The 21338-nt window shown below is 40.2% G+C and overlaps 3 protein-coding genes across 6 annotated transcripts in view; 1 reads left to right on the top strand and 2 right to left on the bottom strand.

Annotated features, from left to right (window-relative positions):
* Positions 1 to 14748, bottom strand: part of LOC135331226 (phospholipid-transporting ATPase ABCA3-like) — a 71894-nt gene extending 57146 nt beyond the window's left edge. Inside the window, 10 exon segments of the mRNA XM_064526309.1 lie at positions 61 to 168; positions 257 to 351; positions 3833 to 3976; positions 7446 to 7556; positions 7619 to 7721; positions 8738 to 8876; positions 8968 to 9114; positions 9303 to 9445; positions 14394 to 14467; positions 14514 to 14748. Coding sequence (XP_064382379.1) covers positions 61 to 168; positions 257 to 351; positions 3833 to 3976; positions 7446 to 7556; positions 7619 to 7721; positions 8738 to 8876; positions 8968 to 9114; positions 9303 to 9445; positions 14394 to 14467; positions 14514 to 14579 — 1130 coding nt within the window. The 5' untranslated portion in view covers positions 14580 to 14748.
* Positions 14749 to 14814: 66 nt separating this feature from the next.
* On the bottom strand, positions 14815 to 16386 carry LOC135331230 (dynactin subunit 4-like). Its single transcript, XM_064526315.1, has one exon. The coding sequence runs from the start codon at positions 16338 to 16340 to the stop codon at positions 14904 to 14906; it is 1437 nt and encodes a 478-aa protein (XP_064382385.1). The 5' UTR covers positions 16341 to 16386; the 3' UTR covers positions 14815 to 14903.
* Positions 16387 to 16390: 4 nt separating this feature from the next.
* LOC135331227 (eukaryotic translation initiation factor 2-alpha kinase 3-like) overlaps positions 16391 to 21338 on the top strand; it is a 32235-nt gene continuing 27287 nt past the window's right edge. For 2 of the 4 annotated variants that reach the window (XM_064526313.1, XM_064526311.1), the window contains exon 1: positions 16391 to 16533. Coding sequence is in view for 2 of the 4 variants with exons in the window: in XM_064526312.1 (XP_064382382.1) it covers positions 16472 to 16515 (44 nt within the window). In the remaining 2 variants the exon portion in view is untranslated. The remainder of the gene's footprint in view (positions 16534 to 21338) is intronic. The other 2 variants (XM_064526312.1, XM_064526310.1) reach the window with 1 other exon arrangement.

Genomic DNA, 21338 nt, shown 5'->3' with positions numbered 1-21338 from the left:
GACTTAATAATTATGGTATAACGTACATGTATACATGTACATACACAAGAGATGGCTTACAGTGGAAGATCGTCGTAACGAGTGATCAGGAACAAAACTGGCATATAGTTGAGAAACCATGCCACAAACCCAATGATCAGAGCAATGCGAGCAGAATTGAACCAGACACTATAAACATGATACACATCCGTTTAAGTTACAACTTTAGAGCAATAATTATGTGTCCAATACTTAATACGGATTATAGGGACTATACCTGATAAGAAAGCAAAACGAGATCATGGATGTAACAAAAAGAGTGAAAAAGATCACTAGGAGAAGTATATCACTATTCGGGAATGCTTGTCCAAACTGTATGATAAAAAAAACAATTTTTATTAGTCAGAGCATGCACATAATAGATGCACTGTCGGGAGTGCATGATCTGATCTACAAATAATATTATTATGCCTCAGTACGCATGCGCAAGCGAGGTATACGGTAGTGTGTTTGTGTGTCTGTCTGTGTGAGACTGCTACAGCTGCTCAGGATCAATGAAGTTCAAGTAAGAGTTTCTATAGGCTTCTATAGTCATGGATTTTAATTAGTGGATTTGCAAAATAATACTTGGTTCTAGAGTTTTTCTGGTAAAAACTACAGTTTAATGGGAAACTTTACGGGGAAAATATTAAATAATTTTCCGCATGCGCAAGCAGTCAGTAGAGCAGGCCTCCTTTTTGAGGCTTTGTGAAGGAGGCTAGTTTATAATGTGTGAGTCTGCTTACCTGGATGCCATAGCACTGTGTTTACAGCATGGATAGCCTTAAGGCTACGGTAAACAGTTTGCTCATGAATATTCATGATTTTCTTATAATGATTTTTGTGAAACTATAATTATTATTAAAATGCCATGAGAAGTTTGAAGCCACAAATACATGATAAATATATTGGTGTATCAATCTGTATGACCAGTATCAATCTTCAAAACATCTTTTAGTGGAAGCTCTGAGCGATCACTAAGTTACTAGAAACAACACAAACTAGTAGTCATTTTATGCTTCCAAAAATACTTCTAGCTCCGTGTTCACTCTTATAGAATACTTTTTACCATTCTGGAGGGCTACACAAAGCGTTTTTTCGTTTCAGGCCAGGAAACTCTAACAAAATAAAAATATGTACTTAAAATGGCTGACAGAGCCAAGGAAAACAGCCTCTTGTGAGCTTTCAGTTGCCTTTTTTAAAAATATATCTTCGTGTGGCCCTTGCATATAGTTCCGCTATATAGTAGACTGCACCTAAGCTATCTATTAAAAGTGTCTATTTGAGCCATGAAATGACTACTGCGTTTCAGCTGGACTTCCAGCTCATAATTAATCAGCAAACGGTTTACCGTAACCTTAATTCACACAACAAGTTATTAGTTTTAATAGTAGCCTCGTTGTCAAATAAAATCGAGCAAAAGCTAAGAAGCTTGAACTTGCACGTGGCTAGTACACGCGACCTTTATTCGAGGTACATGTAGATCTACATATAATTATTTGCAGAGTAAAGTAGAAAGCTAAAATTCTTAGTTTGTGGCTTTTTAAATTTATTATTGTACAACTCTTATTCATGTCTACAATGTAGAAGTTTAAGTAAGTACTTTATTTCCTGTCAATTCTACATTGTCAATTAAACAAAAGGAGTTAGTACTTCAGAGAAATAGTTGTGTATCTACATGGTATCATTGTAGTGTTTCGTGGCTTACCAGGACCTCATGAAAAGAAGAAATTGTATTCTGTCTCAGGATCACACACGTGGGATTGAATGCGCATGCACAGAAAAAGGGGTGTATCCGCAATAGGTTAAAGTTTGCAATGGCTGCTGTAACTCTGGCAGTACAGCTCTTTTCTGACTCGTGTAGCTAACAAAAAGCTAGGGGTTTAATGCAAGGCTGACCCATAAGTTAATAGGAACTTTGTGTGAACAGATAATGCCAGAGCCTCCAAGTAGAGACTTTTCTTTTCAGTATTAATCAGCTCATTTTTCCGTATTTAATGATGATTTTCAGTACAAAACATGGAAATGAGATAAAATGCTGTTTAGTGGCTTTGTAATTGCCCCGCCCTTTCAATAAAGGGGCGTGGCAAGCGAGACTTGGCTTTACAAATTATAGCTGTCTTTCAGTATCAGACTCACTACTAGTATAGAGCATAGAGCTACTACAGCTGTAGGGATGCTACTAGATCCTTCACTGTCAACTATAAGGCCAGTTAACTTATTCTGTAAGCTGACAAAAGGTCACTTCTAGTCTTCTAGATCTACATGTATATCCGTATTTTTGCAGTTAATTCCGTATAACCGTATTAGAAGACAGAAATCCGTATAAATACGGAAAAAACCGTATACTTGGAGGCTCTGTAATGCTACAAAAGGTTCTAAAGAGGCTCCAACAGCCTTCACTGCAAATAAAATTAGGAGTTTGCAAATCCACGAATCAAAATCCAAGAGAACGTGGCTAGAAGCCTATAGAAGCTGTTAGTTTTCGTCGCATTGCAACCGTTGAGCATGCAGTTACGGCTGAAATACACATACACACACACAGTCAGCTTTACCATATCTCTTGTGCGGCTACGCCTCGAGGCATAAAAATCCCACAAGCATCTTAGTGCTTAAATGCCTCGAGGTATGTTTTATGTCGGCCCAAAGGTATTTAAGTGTTATGGAAGATGATCTTATGGAACCAGAAGTGAGAGTCTCGAAGCATACATGTACATGAGATCCTATAAAAGTTTATAAGTCAGTATTTATGCATCCATAGGTGCTAACTGTCCCGAATTGGCCGGGACAGTCCCAGAATTAGCACCCCTGTCCCTTGTCCCGAAAGGAAACTGCTTTCACCTAAGATATCTTAGATTTTCAAGGTTGCTGCTCCTGAGTTGAGTTACTGTACTCCAATAAAGCTTAGCAAGCCTGGAAAAGCTTGGAAACTCTGCTAGAATCTTAAAACAATGAACAGAAACAAGAAACCTTTAAGTTAGCCAGCTCGATCCGCCAATAAGTGGGCGGGACTAACTTCACTATGTTATGAGCATGCGCAGTGGGCTAGTAAAGCCACATCAGAGCTGAGCCTGGAGCATCCCCACAACAATTCACATCTTTTTTTGGATGAAACATGGAAGAAGGTATGAATTGTTGTCTTTGCACTGAAAAAATCAGAGTTATGTGCTTAATTATTGTGAATTCTCCAAAGTTGCCTCCTTTGGCGGCGGGGCTAACGCCCCTAAGGTTTTGTCTCTGAAATTTGGCTAGGGAAGTTGGCCCCCTGATGTGCATCTGCAATGAGTTCAGAGCTCACAACGGTTGCTGCTTCTGGGAGCACAGCTTTGCAGCGACTTTTTTTTTTTATTATCTATCAAATGGCTATAGCACTACAGTGCAAGACTAACTCATGATGAATAGAAACTTAGTGCAAACATGTACAGATATGCTACGAACGATCCTGAAGAGACTGCAACAGCCTTAAGTTAGTAAAACTACAGTAATGAAAGCACTCAGGTGCCGATGCCTCGGTGGAGGTGCCAAAAAAAACTTTTTTCACATTGAAACTGTTGAGCAGTTACAGCTGAAATAAACACACACACACACAGTCAGCTTTATCGTATTCCTCTTGCGGATGTGTCTCAAGGATTAACTATATATGGTTACATGTAGTTAGTGTACTCGCAGCGCAACCGTTAGGCAGTTACAAGTAGCGAGCAAACACAAAATTAATATGCACACTGTCAGCTTTACCTGCGGCTACACCTACATGTACATGTTACAAGTGCAAATACGGAGACCTGCACATGTACCATACATGTGAATACAATACCTTAAGAAGAAGGCTCATGGTTATCACAGAAACAAAGAGAAAGATGAACTGCTTGAGATACCAGGAAGTCCAGAGAGTCCACTGTTGCAGACCCATCATCATCATAGACTCACGAATACGAAGTTCCTTCTCCAAAACTAATTCCTAGCAGTACACATAATTATTATACGTACATGTACACGTAAAGTGGTTACGGCACATGTAATACCGTTATAGCGTGAAGTTTTCGAGGTACTTAAATTTCATGGAATGGCCTCTAAAAGTATTTCATTGAATAAATTTCATGGGTTGACTAGCTTACCAGAAACATTCCCAGGCCACGCCTTTAATCTTTGCACGTTATATCGCTAATTTTTGTGCAGGATTGCTAACCCACAAAAACAGCGAAATTGAAGCCTCTCGAAAATGTTTGCTATATATGTACCTTTCGTAGGTATTCATTTCTGCTTATTGTCAAGTACATTAACGACTGGGACCAACAATTATTGTTACCCGAGGAAAGAAAGAAGCTTTTTTGCATACTACTAAACGCGGCTATTATTTGAAACATATTCATCACTACATGCACTGCATTATACCACTCTCTGGTTTCTTCATAATCATGTCACGTCACCAGCCGAGGGTTTGCACTTTAGTGCTCTAGTTTGTATATTGAGTGTATTTAGCAAGCTATAGTACCGTACCGGTGTAGAAGAGATATGGGCCCCCCGGCCCTAAAACGCTAGCGATTTGGGGTGTTAGGGGGGGGCCCTATTGCACTAGCGGTACATATAGTGATATAGGGCCCCCATAGAGAAGTCTATTCTGAGCAATGGAGTCAAGCCAGCACAACAGTAATAGGAGGTTGAGTTGAGAATCGAGGGCCCCATATCGCTTCTACATCGGTACGGTACTATAGCTTGCTAATACACTCAATATACAAATTAGAGCACTAAAGTGCAAACCCTCGGCTGGTGACGACATTGCTACCCAGTATCCTAAATTCCATAATTCCCTTAAAATTAGTGTTGTGTTCTTGTGTTTATGCTGTGATTGATGCCAAAACTTCAAGTCTAAAATGAATGGCTGCACCAGCAGAGCCTTGCAGCTCTCTTAATTCTCACTCTTGCAGCTACATTGTAACAATAGCTAAATGTTCTAGAGCAGAGCTAACTACTAAACAGTGTAGCAACACTCGGTGAACAAGTTTTGCTACACACTCTTCTGAAAAGGCTGCAATGGCATCCCAATTAAGTAAGCAAAACAAGGCATAACTTGAGAATGAAGCATTATATGCAAATTAATACACGAATTAAAATCCAAGAAAACATGACTGGAAGCCTATAGAAACTCTTACTTGCACTTATTAATCCTGTAGCAGTCTACACGAACACACTACCGTATACCTCGCTTGCGCATGCACACCGAGGCATAAAAATTAAGCGCTTAAACGAAGGTTTCAGGCTCCGGAATTTTCGCTAAAGGCTAGAGCACCATTTTTACTGCACAGTTGGTAGTAGCCTCGATCCCAGGCCGCACTTTCTCTGAGAGTGGGCCTGGTATATCGACTACTTGCGCATGCGCTAACAATTAGCCAGATACCAGCTAACACAGAATAATAATGTGTATGCTCAGTAAAACAACAACGAACGGAAGTGGATTGAAGGAAGTACCGTACATTTTGATTTAAGGCGACACTTTTAAATAATTACAATCGAAGCCAGAGGTCGTTTTTTTGGAGGTTGAAAAATTATGTTGAAGTCCTGGTGTCGCATATTTGAGGGTCACATCTAATTGGAGGTTACTATACTATCCTCGATTATTATAGGCCACTTAAAGGGCGTTTTTTTTGCGGCCTGGAATAGAGGCTATAATTATGGTTGTACCTCTATTTAGGACGCGACGTAAAAAAATTGTCAACGCAGCAATCGCTACTTTTAGAGGTCAGAAAATTGGAAAAGATCGAGGGTGTCGCATATTTGGAGGGTCGCTTTAAATCGATTAAGTACGGTAGGTAGAAATTTTAATCATCTGATCATGATAGCATTCTGATAGCTACCCGTAGCGTACTACGCTAACAAAAGACTCACAGACTGCAACAGTGTGGATTAAAATCATCTAAACGGAGTGAAAGCTGTATATCGGCAGGCCACGCCCATCTAATACTAACTTTGGTATGGTACTAACATAATAACTTTTTTATACACACGTTGTAATTATCATAATGAACATTAATTTTGCTGAATCACAGGGAAACTCTAGGAGTAGGTAATGATCGATCACAATTGTTGTTAAAAACGATCGATGCCAAAAGTTTAAGTCTAAAATTAATGGCTGCATTAGCAGCTCTCTTCTCTCACTTTTGTAGCTACCCAATAACTAGCGTTCTAGTGCAGAGCTAACTACTAAGTAGAGTAGCAACACTCGGTGAACAAGTTTTGCTACACACTCTTCTGAAAAGGCTGCAATGGCATTCCAAGTAAGCAAAACTAGGCATATAACTCGAGAACGAAGCATTATTTTGCAAATCCACGAAATAAAATCCAAGAAAACATGACTAGAAGCCTATAGAAACTCTTACTTGCACATCATTGATCCTTGAGGAGCTGTAGTAGTCTACACACACAGACACACACACTACCATATACCTCGCTTGCGCATGCGCACCGAGGCATATAGCTAGCTAGCTACTGACTCTATCGGAAAGAAAATAGCTGCACAGCTCTGACTCTAGCTAAATGTAGCTAGAATAATTATTTTATCAGATAAAATAGAAGTTCCAATAATATGCATATGCGCAAGCAGTCACTAGCAGGCCTTCTCTTTAATGGAAGGCCTGTGAAGTAGGAAATCGTGGGCGGAGCTTCGTTTTTTGCTAAATCAACATGCAATAATTGCTGGTCCCAGTCCTTAATGTACCGGAATGGGAATGAAAATAAAAGAGTAAATCGCCCTTGCACTGAAAAACCAACCACTTGGAAGTACGTAACAATTTCACAACTTGAGTAATACCCCAGCAAATAATTATAATGTGAAATAGCAGAAAAATCTACTTATAAAAATATCAATAAAGGCCAGGCAAAGTACAGTGGAACCTCTGTTAACAACCACCTCCAAATAAAGGCCAGTTGCTATAATATTATAACGGCCAGGCACCCAGGTCCTAAATGAACAGTTTGTGTACAAAACAACCTCTCAACAAAGGCCACCTCTGTATAAAGGCCACCTCTGTTTAAAGGCCAAAACATTGTTCCCCAAAGGTGTCCGTTATAGAGGGGTTCCACTGTAGTTTCTTATCACATTTTCTCATCACAATGGTTTTTGTAATATTGTTGAGGCCATGAAGTCATTATTCATTATGCTGACAGTGCAATATTTTAATGATTTCACATCATCAGTAACAGTTTCACTGTAAATTCTCAATAATTCAGACCACGCCCGGGTATACAATGGGTGTGGCTCATTAATTTAGGCCCCTAGAACCCATGAGAAACTACTAATCTACTTTGCCTGGCCTATAAGGTAATCCGTAATCTGCACTTGTTACCCTATATAAGTATACATACAAGTATGAGGAATCGCCATAATATTGATAAAAACGGGCAGTGCTCCCAGAGGAACATACATGTAATACCTTGACTGTTGTTCCAGCAGAGTAGAGAAAGGCCATTATTAGCAAAAGAGGCAGTATGCTTCCAATAGTAGAGAGGAAAATATCCACGGTATACGGAGGATATGGGAGTTGCTGTGAATTAATTATAATCATTATGGAGTAATGGTGTAATCACTCGAACAATTAAGTCTCACCCGGATCGAGACGTCGACATCAATTTCGTTTTGCAACTTCCAGTTAACAATAGCTTGCCCAATTAGGTTTTGAATGTGGAGAAAACCCTCAGCCAGGTATAAACTGAAAGTATTATTTTATGATTGGCTATATACACTACAGCATAACAAATGCCAAGTACTATAGGTACAATCAAAATAACTATAATTACACTAAAAGCCTGTAATTATGGACAAGTACAGTACAGGTAGAGGGGTTTATCATTGCATGCTTGAGGTTCTTAGGTTAGAAGACCCTTCGATAAAAGCTCGGTTAAAATTCCTCATCCCCTTGAGCTTGTCTTCAAACAGTACACAAATCTTGCATCTCAGCATGGTATCTATTTTCGACTTCGTACTCTAGCCAAGTTGAAGTATTCAGTGTTTTATCGTGCTCTAGGATCCACTTGTCAACGGTCTTCGTAGAAACGGCTCTTCTCTTAGGTCTAGATACGCTGCATCTAGTACCACTATCAGTATCTGTAGCTGTGTCATGACTGGTACTGTGCACTCGCTTCATTTATAGATAACTTCTAGGAGCAGTTAGCTAGCTAGCTAGCTTGTTTCATGTGGCAGGACAATTTTACCGAGCATGCACATCTGAGATTACATAATTCAATTATTGTCCGGAAATTGGACGTTAATAAGAGCACTGCAGAGGTCAAAGTTCAAAATAGCTGCTGCTTTTGGCGGTTTACAGCTTTGCAGATGTTTTCTCATTCTTGTAGCTACCAAATACTAGCGTTTTAGTGGTAGGCTAACTCATAACTTAAATAGAAACTGTGTGCAACAGATAATATGCTACGCACAATTCTGAGGAGACTGCAACAACTTCGGATATCCCAGCCTTTACTGTCTGTACATTGGACGTAAACCATTATGTAAACTCAAAAAAAAAGTTTTAATCAAAGCTTGAAGCTGTTATGACAACTGTTGAGGCACGCACGCATGCACATACAGTCGGCTCTACCGTATTCTCGCGCATCATGGTATAATTATTCTGGTTCACATGCCTCACACACTGATCAAGGCCCCCATGTGTCATACAAAACCGGTTCACAGTAAAAAGGGAAGTCCAAACTGCACATGAAATTCACATACTTAGGGTCAATTCGTGGGCCAGGACTATTGAATGCTGCAGCAGTACGTGCAGTTTGCCATGTGTCCCTTGAACCAACATCATGTCGCAGTCGAATTGTGTATTCCATATCAGTGCCATTTAGATTGTCAAAAAAGACACCTACATGTATACGTACATGTGCAACGTCAAGATGCATACAATTTATAACAAAGAAAAGTAATTGGTGCTAAAATATAAGTATGTACTGTACCTGCTCCTCCAGCAAAACACCCGGGCAATGGTAATCTGGTGATATTCAAGAGCCCATCAACCATATCTTCTTGAGAAGGGAAACCAATGATGACCATATCCTTAGAATTGGGTAGCCGAGCCCTCACAAAGCTCATTATATCAGACTCTACAGGCAAGGGAGAATAGAATAAAATAATTAATGATGCCATACAATTTCTGGGCTTTAACTGGTAGGGGGTTGGAGGGAAGTCTCTCAAAATAATTGTTGGTATCAGGTACGTACAGTGTAGTGCCTTAAAACAGTTTTTTTTCTTACCCTTTCAAACTAAAATATACCACAAGGAAGGTACGTACCAATACTACTGTTTGGAGCATAGTATATGTGATACGGCTGCACTAAACCAGGAGAAAGCTCCAATGGAGATGGAATGGTGAGACTGTCAGAGTCAAATGTCACAAAACATCGATCTTGTATCTGCCCGTTGAATATCGCAAATCTGCATTTAGTGGGGGTGTGAAAAACAACATGATGATAATAATCCCTGCTGGCGGACGCTATGTGAGGACTAACTACAATAAAAACTTCCTATTTCGTTTGCGTTAAACGCCCACAATGAATGCATTGTTTTATGCAAAAACTCTCTACGTTTGTGCAGAAAATTGCTGAGTAAGCAGATCCGTTAATTTGTGATTGTGTTTAGAGTATAGCTAATAATAATAATTATTGTCTAGCTCATAATAATTTGTCAGTGAGTTGAGTTGGGCCTTCCATAATGTCGTCATAACTTTGTCAACATAGCCTCTATTATGTTTTAGAGCTGATATAAAGTTAATAGAAGTCCCTGGTATACTTATTAACCATGCACATAAGGTCATACAATTGACAACTTCCAGGGCACAACGACTTTAGTTCGCTTAGCTAATGATAGATGTTATTTTGTCAACAGTGCAACCTCCTTGCCCTCGCTGTTCTTGGTCTCGCATCAGCTCCAAGACTAAGTTGCCCTCTATGCCAAGTCATCTGTGACCTGGAATGGTCGTTTTTGAAAATCACCGTCTCTTCTCCAGTGCTATATTATTATATCTGCATGTCTGCGTACATTATAATTTATTTATCCAGCTAGCCAGCAAGATCATTGTACAAATGATTCAGTATTAATTAAGTACTTCACGATAACATCACCACTGCTCCCGTTTTGATGTTCCTAAGGTTACATGCTATTTATGCAAATGAGTAAAACAATCGCAGATAATGCATTAAAACGGGATGGTACAATTCTACACTCTTACCATTTCATTCCCATGGGGAGCAAAGAGTGTAGGGGTACACTATTAGGGGTACGTTATTTGGTCCCCATATACATGGGGGACAAAGAGTGTAGGGCCACTTTTTGTCTCCCATACACTCTTTGTCCCCTATATACATGGGGGACAAAAAGTGTGAGGGTACACTCTTTGTTCCCATGAGTTTTATATATAGTGGTGAAAAGTACTTGCTATATTCTAGCAAGAGTGTATGAACTCCTGATACTAGCCACAGTAGTTTATTGTTAGTGGCATGAAAAGCATGTTCACGTGACTCAGTGTTTCTTTGTGCATAAATTTTTTAGCGGTGAAAAGTACTAGCTATAAGGGTAAAGTATAGTTTAATTGTTAGTGAAATGAAGAGCATATCCAAGTGACTCGATCTTTGTTTCTGAAAAGTGCGCCTGGAATTTCATGGCATGCTTGGTGAAACCACACTGAGCATGCAGCCATCTTATTCCCCTTTGTGTAACGTTTCCTGCATGCAGGTGCAGTGGAGGGCAGGAAGAATTTTCTTGTGAAAATTCCAGAGGTAGGGTGATTTTCGCCATGCTTAGGATGCTTTGGGAAACTTGTGAGTTTTCCAACATCCGCACATTTCAGTAGATGCATGGACCCTCATTTTTGTTTCCGAGCAGCTTGCTGGAGCCCTTCCCGCGCAGAGCTCCTGAGTGTTTGCTATAGCGTAGTCCAACCATTCCTTGAGCACTCATACTTAGAAACACAGGTTTTGGTTTCGCAACTTTATCAAAAAAAGGACTCGGGAGTAGTAAGCACTATGTCATAGTGGCCCTCCGCTATTTTAGATAGTACATTAGGATCTTTCTGCACACTCCTTAAATATGTTTCTCGCAGTCCAGTGTGTCCGAGTCCTTTTGCCTGGTTGAGGATGAGGCTGATTGTTGGGATAATTACTATCGCACATTCCAGAGACAGCACATGGAAACTGGTAGCACAAACTTTTCCCACTCCCTGTAGGCTGAACCACAAGACTGTTCTTGCCTCCGAGCAGCTGCCACGGCTTAAAGTCTACTTTCTTGAAGTGCTTTGAGAGAAGTCCAGTGAGATGAGCATCTGTGTTGTGTTAGTAATGTATATAATTATACAAAGCATGCTAGACTGTACACATAACGTTGGTTGCAAGGCTTGCCTTGGGACTGCTCTTGATGGTTAGAAGTGGTCTGGCTAAGTGGTCCCACTGTTGAGAGCCTAATGACAGTGTGTTTCTTTCTCTTCTCTGACTTGTGTCTAACTGAGCAACACATTGGACAGTAGCTGCACTGGCAATCCCTACAGTAGAGCTGCGCAACACTTTGACAGTGATCACGTCACACTCTTCCTCCATAGCTACAGTAACTCTTTCTCCACAGCTAGTACATGCAACTTTGTACATGCAACTTTGTGAACAGCTGTATAGTGCTGCCTATTTTGAAAGATGTCAGGGTCAGGGTATTATCACTGCATTGGTGTTACCAATGGTATCAGTTCATTGGTGTTAATTTACTGCTAAACACTTCAACTTTTTGTTCAAGAGTGTACTCCTACACTCCCTGGTCCCCCCATAATTATATATGGGGAACAAATAACGTACCCCTACACTCTTCGGTCCCCATATACATGGGAGACAAAGATCGGCCCTACACTCTTTGCGGTCCTACATTCTTCGTCCCCTACACATATGGAGACCAAATAATGTAAAGAGCGGCCCTACACTCTTTGTTCCCCATATCATATAGGAACCAAATAGTGTATCCCTATACACTCTTTGCTCCCCATGTACTGAATGAAATGGTAAGAGTGTACTTTTATCCTCACCCCATTAAAACCACTTGTAAATAATTAAAATGCTTCGAATAACATAACTTTCACAACTTCTTATGCCTTGGAAAGCGAAGTATACGGTAGTGTGTGTGTGTCTTTCTGTCTGTGTGAACTGCTATGGCTGCTCAGGGATCAATCAAGTTACTCTATAGGCTTCTAGTCATGTTTCTTGGATTGTCAGAAGTTCTGTGGTAATGGTTTCATGTTTGTCATACACATTGAATGTGGTTAACTGGTATGCCATGATGTCTGTACATGGAAAATGCTAACTTTTAGCTGTTACACATGTACATGTAGCTGGTAGGAGATAATCCTCTAAAGCATATTATTATAATTATAGCCAAAAGCGCTATTGAATTAGGAATCCAATTGGTATAATTTATTTGAAATGGAGTAAACTTAATTGGCAGCATCAAGAAGGCAATTGTTGTGAAACTATGACTTCAATGGTTGAAGTTTACTTACTGCGTTTGAGCTGGACTTCCAGAAATTAACTGTTCACCCCCTTTTCTGAAAGAAACCCTTGACACTATTTGAGCCTACATATATAATTATGATTATAACATCGACACTTATTACACTGACAATAAATTTGATTCGCTCCCTCCTAAATTGTCTGACCCTGGACACTATTTGAGCCTATGATTACGTGTACATAATTAATTATGCTTATTTCACTGGCAATTCGTCCACAAAAAACAACGTGACGCAAGCAGTGATAAGTGCCCCCTCGGACACGAGTCCTAGGCTCCAGTGACCCCTAAAGAACACGGGTATCTTGAATCGGTAGAATGGAATAGTGAAATGGACTACTACCATAACGACCTTTCCACTATAATAAGGGCCTAAGGACTCCCCTTTTGGCCTTAGACTAGCCTCTTTTGAAGAGACTTTCAGCCATACAAGCACATGGCGAAGCACGTAATGCACATATCTTTGCTACAAGGTGAAAGGTATTTCTGGTAGTCCATTTCACCAATTCAAGACACCCCTAAGAATGCACATCAATGTGAATGCAGAAATAATTGAGCTCTACAGCAATGTGCATTGGTAGAACAAAGCACACCATGTTCTTGTGGATGAATTCTATTGTCAACTCAAACCCCTTGATGTCGACTATCGCAATAGATATTATAAGCATGCTCCTTATAGGTGACAGGCTCTGGGAAAACAGACCAATTGGAGCAGATAATAGTATAGAGCAATATCCAGACTACAGTGTATAATCTCATAAATTTTTTTTCTTACCTTATAGTTACATGTATCTACAGTCTTTCTACTACCTCTCTGCAAAATCTGATGCTCTGAATCCAACTCTTTCCACCAAAGCGCTTTGTCTAAGCAGCCACATTTACCTTTATCATCTGGTATATAGATCGTAAAAATTATAGGTTGCGCCAATTGGTCTGTTTTCCCAGAGCCTGTCACAATTAGATCTACTGTACTAATCCAGTATTTTAATAGACATGATACATAGATGTTATAACTCTCGTTACCGTGTAATTACAGTGCCACTAAAAATTAGTTATGATTTTCCACAAACAGAATAAGTATAACGCGGCCTTAAATCGAGGCTACATGTACAACTGATCTGTGATAGCCTCATGGAAACAACTACCGTAATTACAGCGCCACGTCAGCATCAGCATAATTTTTTAGGTCCAAAAAAAGCGCCAACCGTTGTTGGAATAATTTTTTTCTGGCGCTTATAAAAAGGCTTGTCATCCTGCATCTCTGACTTCCTTCACTTCTAAACAGTTGTCTAACCCATAGCTAAAGTCAATGAATGTTGTTCACAAGTCACTCAGCTCTCAACAGTGCAGCTAGCAAGTGAAACTGAGCTAGACCACGCTCATTTTCTCTACAAATTCTATACTAGTTGTTGAACATAAGCGCCACCATAATTTAGGCGCCAGCTTGGGCTGAACGCAATTTTTGTGCTCTAAAGATGCGCCACTCAAAAGTGGATTCTGCCGCTGTAATTATATCAATTACGATAGTACTCTATGTTCTACTGCTAAGCGCGGCTGCACCAAACTGGAATTACAGTACATAAGCGCCGGTCAAAAATAATTTCAGAATTCCAGAATCAAAATATATTGTTTATGAACTTGCCGCTGTACGGTAAGCTGCAGACTACAATGAATGGGGTGGGGTCACTGAATCCTAGGACCTTAGAGTCCGAAAGAGGGTCACTGAATTCTAGTATACTTGGTAACTAAAGTACTAGGATTACTAAGACTACTTGGATTTGGGGGGTCACTTTTATCCTCTGATACCGGTATTCAGCAAAACGATCAATTATACCTAAAAACTTACTTCAACACAACAATGAAGACAACAGCTAGTGTTGGTAGCACCAACTCGAACACTGTTCCAATGGGTCGCCTTATCTGAAGATGGGAAGTTTGACGTATAATATAATTTATAGCAACAAACCTGCAAGATGAAGTTCTTCCAGATGAGCAGCCCCAGCTGTCTACACAACCTGGAACAGCAAGTCATGACTGATGCAGGCAGGCACCGTACCAACCAGAAATGACACAGAGGCTTTAGCGATCTTCTTTTTGACTAGAAATGAACAGAGACAATATTATCTACACGTATTATCTAGCTAGATATATTTTATGGGTCTTCAGCTAATAGCTAGCTAGCTATGATCATAATTATGAGCAATTATCATGATAATTATAGTCTTGAATCGTTACGTAACCATAGTAATTTTACAATTTTACCATCATGTGATAAGTTCCAACAATAAATTTACAATACCGTAAAGGAAACCTATGACAATACCAAGGGCAATACCTAAAACTATAATTGCTACACTTATATACATCTCAACAATCGTACCAACACAGGTACTTTTACTGTAGTTTCGTCATGGTTCTGATCTGCCTCAATCATAGGCTTGTGACTGAATACCATCTCAAACATAAACTTGATGCTTTCTGAAACATCTTGTGCAGTCACACGAAACTTGAGAATCAACTTGCCGGGATGCCGTGAATGAACAACTTGAGGATCATCTTTAATATTGGTATGTTCGTCAAGCAGGTCCCCAAGGTCATCATTTGGGGTAAGCAGGAACAAGGAGTCTGGGAGTGAACACGGTGAAACCGTTTCCTTAACTCGGGTTTTATTTGGATCAAACTGTTGAAATGATACACTCATTGAGTAGTTCACAGGATTTGAAATAGAGAGAAGCACTTCCGATTCTTTACCAGCCTCCAAGCTAGGATTTTCCACAATGCAAATGTGAGGGAATACATGCCAAGCAATTTGCTGAATTTTAAAGCGAATAGACCCCGGATTCATTTCAGCTTTGATCAGAATGTGGTCACAACCATTGCAGCGATGCAGTTTTTTAGCAATTAGAAAAAGTTGACGAGGCCAAAAATTTGAAGAAGAGTACGGTTGGAATGACGGGTCCATCAAACGCTGAAGTACAGACGGTGTTTCAGCAAGGTTTAGAGGTTTGGAATACAAATCTTGACTAGGAGGAACAGGATCAGTAGGTTTTGCTTTCATCTTTTCACAAATATTGCAGTCCCAGGATATTTGAGAGCTGCCTCTTCGCTTAGTTGTAGGACTGTCGCTACCACAAGACAGTAATGGCTTAAACTTGGTCGGGTCGAGCATACCTCCATAAGTTCGAGCCCGACGGGTAGTGGGGGGTTTCTTTACCTTTTCACGTTCTGCCACATCTTGAAGAGCATACTCTTTGTAGAAGTTGACAAGCTCACTGATTCTTGCTTGATGAAGGCTGACTTTATCTTTGAAATCGGCTGGTGAACGCTTGTCCTTGATACCAACATCTCGAGTACTCCATTTGCAGTGAGAACAGGAGAGAAAGTAAACTTTGGTGCCTCCTGGTGACTTCAATGTCGAAGTAATTGTAGGTGGAGTCATTTTTGAAGGTGTACGTGCTGAGGAAGACCCCAACATGATATCTTTCGATGGGGGCTGCTCGCCTTGAGCTAGAACCTCACTAGGAACAATGACTGAGCGAGTTGTGAGTGTTGATGAGCATTGAGGACACTGAAAACAATGATTACAACGTCCTTTCTTGGCTTTTAGCTCAGTGGTTACACTACAAGCTTCAAAACAATGAGGACAAGAGAAACTTTCAACAGTAGAAAACACACAATCTTGGCACCGTGGAACCTTACAGTGTCTACAAAAGTAGAGGTCACTCAAAGGAGCCAGTTGCGAGCACGAACAAGCATATAGAACTCGGTTTTGAAAGTCAAGGGACAGCGCCATCTTGTGCTGATAATTATGTTGTGGATTGACTGGTGAATTTGGCACGTGACTGTTCCTAATTATGCGATTATTATCCATGACGTTAAAAATAATTATATCAACAACACAGGTCAACGGCAGATAGATTGTTGATGAACAATTTGATGAACAACATCTTTGGGATCTGGGACTACATGTACGTGTAGCTATCATGGTGAGCCCTTGCATGTCTTGTGATCCTTTGGGGTAAGTACCTCTTTTCTTGTATACCCATAGATCCCCACACTTTACCGTATAAACTCTTTTTAAGGCGCCATGAAGCCTCCAAAGTAATTGTTAAACTCCAAATGGAGTTCCACCACGTATGAGTAATTATTCTTAGACGGCATGTTGGTAGAGGTAAAATGAGCAAACAGATCACAGAATTCTTCCTTCCACGTATCTGGGCAGACCCCAAGCCAAAACAAACCACAGTACCTCTTTAACATGTGAAACCTACGCATGCATAGACCTGTTGGAAGACCAAGAAAATCTGCTGTAGGTGCCACATGCGCTATGCACAGTCCATTTACCAGCGTAATTATTTTAATGTGGCGCCTTAAAAAAGAGCCTTTTCGGGTCTGCCTATGTGCTAGCCTCCTTCACTAGCCTCCCCTGAAGAGTAGGCCTGCTACTGACTGCTTGCGCATGCGCAACATTATTGGATATTTGTTCCCGTAGAATGTCCTATAATACTGAATCCTGACAAAGTATTGAACGTCATACACAGAGCTATTTAGCTAGCTACAGACAGAGCTGTAGCTTTGTTGTGCAGCTATGTACAGCTATTTTCTTTCTGATAGTGTCAGCAGCAGTAGTATAGCAGACTTTCACCAAAATTAGTATTAGATGGGCGTGGCCTGTCCACTAGGCTTTTGTCAGCTTTCACTCCGTTTAGATGATTGTTATCCACACTGTTGCAGGCTGTGGGTCTTTTGTTAGCATAGCAGGCTACGGGTAGCTATCAGCTCTTTCTTAGAAACCTTCAATTGAACACTTTCTATCTACTTCCTTCAATCCACTTCCGTTCGTTGTGACGTCGTTGTTTTACTGAGCATACACGTTGTTATCCTGCGTTAGCCAGTATCTGGCTAATGGTTAGCGCATGCGCAAGCAGTCGATACCAGGCCCTCTCTTCGAGGAAGAGCGGCCTGGAATCGAGGCTACCTATGTGCGTGCTCCTGAATCCACGAAATATCTTGGAGGAGCCATTATAGCAGATTTTATGCTATACCGGTATCGTAGTCGTTCGAACTAGATCACTGAAGTGCTAACCCTCAGCTGTTTACATGAATAATAAAAGTATAAGATCTATACCAGAGGAATGTTAATACATTAGGGCATGGAAGCTGACTATAGATCGAGGCTTAGAACAGAACAGAGTTTTTTTTTGTTGTGCCTGAGACATACAGGATCACAGCAAAGTTAAAAATCCTGAAATATGGCTCCTAGGGCTAGGATAAGCAATCATAATTTTAGCTTTCTACTAATACTTGGTGATTCTTTTCCACTTTTCCTGGTACGAGATCACTTCAGCTGTAAATATAATTATGTGCCTCGAATAAAGGCCGCTGGTAGACTAGCTAGTAGCAGCCATGCAAGCCAACGTGCAAGTTCAAGCTTCTTGGCTTTATTCGACAAAGAAGAAAAAAGCTTTAACATCAAAATCTGCCACTACTAAAAAGTAATGAAAGCACCACAGGTGCTGATGCCTCGGTGGAGATGCCAAAGTTACATAACATAAAGCTACTAATAGCTTAATTTTATACACATGATGATAATTTGCTGCATGCAAAAACTCGAAGAGTGGGTAATGATCGACCATGATTGTTCTTAAAAACGATCAATGCCAAAGTTCAAATCTAAAATTAATGGCTGCCATCAGCAAAGCCTTGCAGCTCTCTTCTCTACTCTTGCAGCTACCAATAGCTAGCGTTTTGGTGCAGAGCTAACTACTAAGTAGAGTAGCAACACTCGGTAAACAAGTTTGGCTACGTGCTCTTTTGAAAAGGCTGCAATGGCATTCCAAGTAAGCAAAACTAGGCATAACTTGAGAACGAAGCATTATTTTGCAAATCCACGAATTAAAATCCAAGAAAACATTACTATAGAAGCCTATAGAAACTCTTATATGCACTTCATTGATCCTTGAGCAGCTGTAGCAGTCTACACACACACACACACGCGCACACAGACAGACACACACACACACACAGATACACAGACACACAAACACACTACCGCGTATACCTCGCTTGCGCATGCGCACCGAGGCATAATAACTTCTTGTGTGAAGGCTGTTCATGCTGTAAGCCCACGCGCGCCTCGGGTAACCACCCTAATATAAGTACCAACTGTGGAATTCGTTCTGTTCTAAATAAGAAGTATTTCAAATGTGTGTGATACTTAGCTAATGAGTGGTGCAAGCTTGTGCTAATGCCTCTCACCGTTGTTTTACTTTCGCTCAAAAGAGGTGAAAAGGTATAATGTTACGTTATTATTGTTGATTGCAATTGTTGACAGAATTGAATTCCACAGTCATTATGCCTCGGTCAAGCGAGGTATACGGTAGTGTGTCTGTCTGTCTGTCTGTGTGTGTGTGTGTAGACTGCTACAGCTGCTCAAGGATCAATGAAGTGCAACTAAGAGGAATTTAATTCGTGGATTTGCAAAATAGTGCTTCGTTCGAGTAATGCCTACTTGGAATGCCATTGCAGGCTTTTCAGAAGAGCAAAATTTTTTCACCGAGTGTTGCTACTCTACTTAGTACTTAGCTCTGTACTAAAACGCTAGCCCTGCTGATGATCAGCCATTAATTTTAGACTTGAACTTTTGGCATTGATCGTTTTAACAACAATTATGGTTTTATGTTAAAATGTTCATCATGAAAATTATAATGTGTGTAGCTTTATGATATACCTTATTGTTTTCTAATGTACTCTTAATGTATATACTTTTTAGAGTATGCTAAGCAAGCTAGCCCTTTTTTCATCTGTATCTGACTCCAAACTTTCCATTCAACCTAAAACTCGCACTTGTACATCTTTTGACAACTATATTATTGTGCTAATGAATTTGCTACAAATCTGCCAAAATTAGTATGCTAAAATTACTACCCGTCTATAATAGTAACATTAGGGTATAGCTTTGACATCTCCACCGAGGCATCAGCACCCGCGGTGCTTTCATTTAATATAGGAGAGAAGCTGAATGGAAACAGAAGCCTATATATCTGATGGCTTGAGCACCCGCGAAAGCACCGCGGGTGCTAATGCCTCGGTCGAGGTGCCAAAGCTACATAACATAAAGCTACTAATAGCATTTTACACACTATCATCATAAACATTAATTTTGATAAACATTTTTGCATTGATTAATTTGCTGCATGCAGGCAGAATCCAGAGCTCAAAGAGTGGGTAATGATCAACAATGATAAAAACGATCGATGCCAAAAGTTCAAGCCTAAGATTAATGGCTGCATCAGTAGAGCTTTGCAGCTCTCTTCTCACTGTTGCAGCTACCAATAGCTAGCGTTCTGGTGCAGAACTAACTACTAAGTAGAGTAGCAACACTCCATGGACAAGTTTTGCTACGCACTCTTCTGAAAAGGCTGCAATGGCATTCCAAGTAAGCAAAACTAGGCATAACTCGAGAACGAAGCATTATTTTGCAAATCAACGAATTAAAATACGACTAGAAGCCTATAGAAACTCTTACTTACTGTTCATTGATGTTTGAGCAGCTGTAGCAATCTACACACACACACACACACAAACACACTACCGTATACCTCGCTTGTGCATGCGCACCGAGGCATAATAATTTTCAACGATACTGAAGCAACGTATTGCATGTTATTTAAATGGCCTGTAGCCAAACAGTGGGAGCAAACCTTTGTCAAAGGCACAGAGTAAGAGATAATTCAAGCACAGACAGTATAAGCACAGACAGTAGTACAGCATAGACAGTGCAGTATCTAAACAAGCAGAGAAAAGACTTGTGTACATGTATCTATTGTTACCAGACTTGTGTACATGCATCTAATATTCTATTGTTATCTATTCTATATGTACGTATCATTGTCTTGTTTTGTGGCTTACCGGTATAGAACCTCAAGAAAAAGAAGTACCGTAATTGATGTAATTACAGTGCCAGAAAAAATTAATTCTACTTCTGAGTGGCGCATCTTTTAGAACACAAAAAATCGCGCTCAGCCCAGCTGGCGCCTAAATTATGGTGGCGCTTATGTTCTACAGCTAGTATATAATTTGTAGAGAAAATAGGCGTGGTCTAGCTCAGTTTCACTTGCTAGCTGCACCATTGGGAGCTGAGTGACTTATGAACAACATTTATCGACGGGTTAGACAACTGTTTAGAAGTGTGAAGGGTCAAAGATGCAGGATGATTGTCTTGATGTCTCAAACAAGCCTTTTTATAAACGCCAGAAAAAATAATTCCGGCAACGGTTGGCGCTTCTTTTAGGACCTAAAAATTATGCTGATGCTGACGTGGCACTTAAATTATGAAGGCGCTGTAATTACGTAAGTTGATTTTTCTGCCACTGAGCTCTCTAAAATGTGAGGATATGAGTGCGCATGCGCATTGAAATAATTACTAGTGTATATAATTATACATTAAATGCAATAAATCCTCACTCAGTAAATCAAAAATATCAAAGTAAATCTGGACTTAATAATCATCACATAAGAAAGTTAGGTGTATGTGCATTCAATCTGGTAAAGACGTTATAATGGTCGACACACAAGAAAAAATGTTTTAAGTTAGACCGTCCAGGCTCCGGTTTAGCCACTCTTGGCTATTGCTGAGGTCTAAGATTGTGAGCCCGACGTCCCTCAGCACATCTGCCAAGACTCCACGCCAAGTATCAAAGCCTACATGTTCACCCGAAGTCCAAGTAGAGCTCCTTTTGCCTCGACATCACGTCAACCACCACCACTGCCACGGAAAATCTTAAATAGG

Source organism: Halichondria panicea, chromosome 2 (genome assembly GCF_963675165.1).
Source record: "Halichondria panicea chromosome 2, odHalPani1.1, whole genome shotgun sequence".
Lineage (NCBI taxonomy): Eukaryota > Metazoa > Porifera > Demospongiae > Suberitida > Halichondriidae > Halichondria > Halichondria panicea.
This window is presented reverse-complemented; position numbering and strand designations above follow the sequence as displayed.

What these genes read in the sequence shown, in the direction of transcription:
- LOC135331230 (XM_064526315.1), bottom strand. Translation starts at nt 16,340, where the DNA reads ATGGCGCTGTCCCTTGACTTTCAAAACCGAGTTCTATATGCTTGTTCG.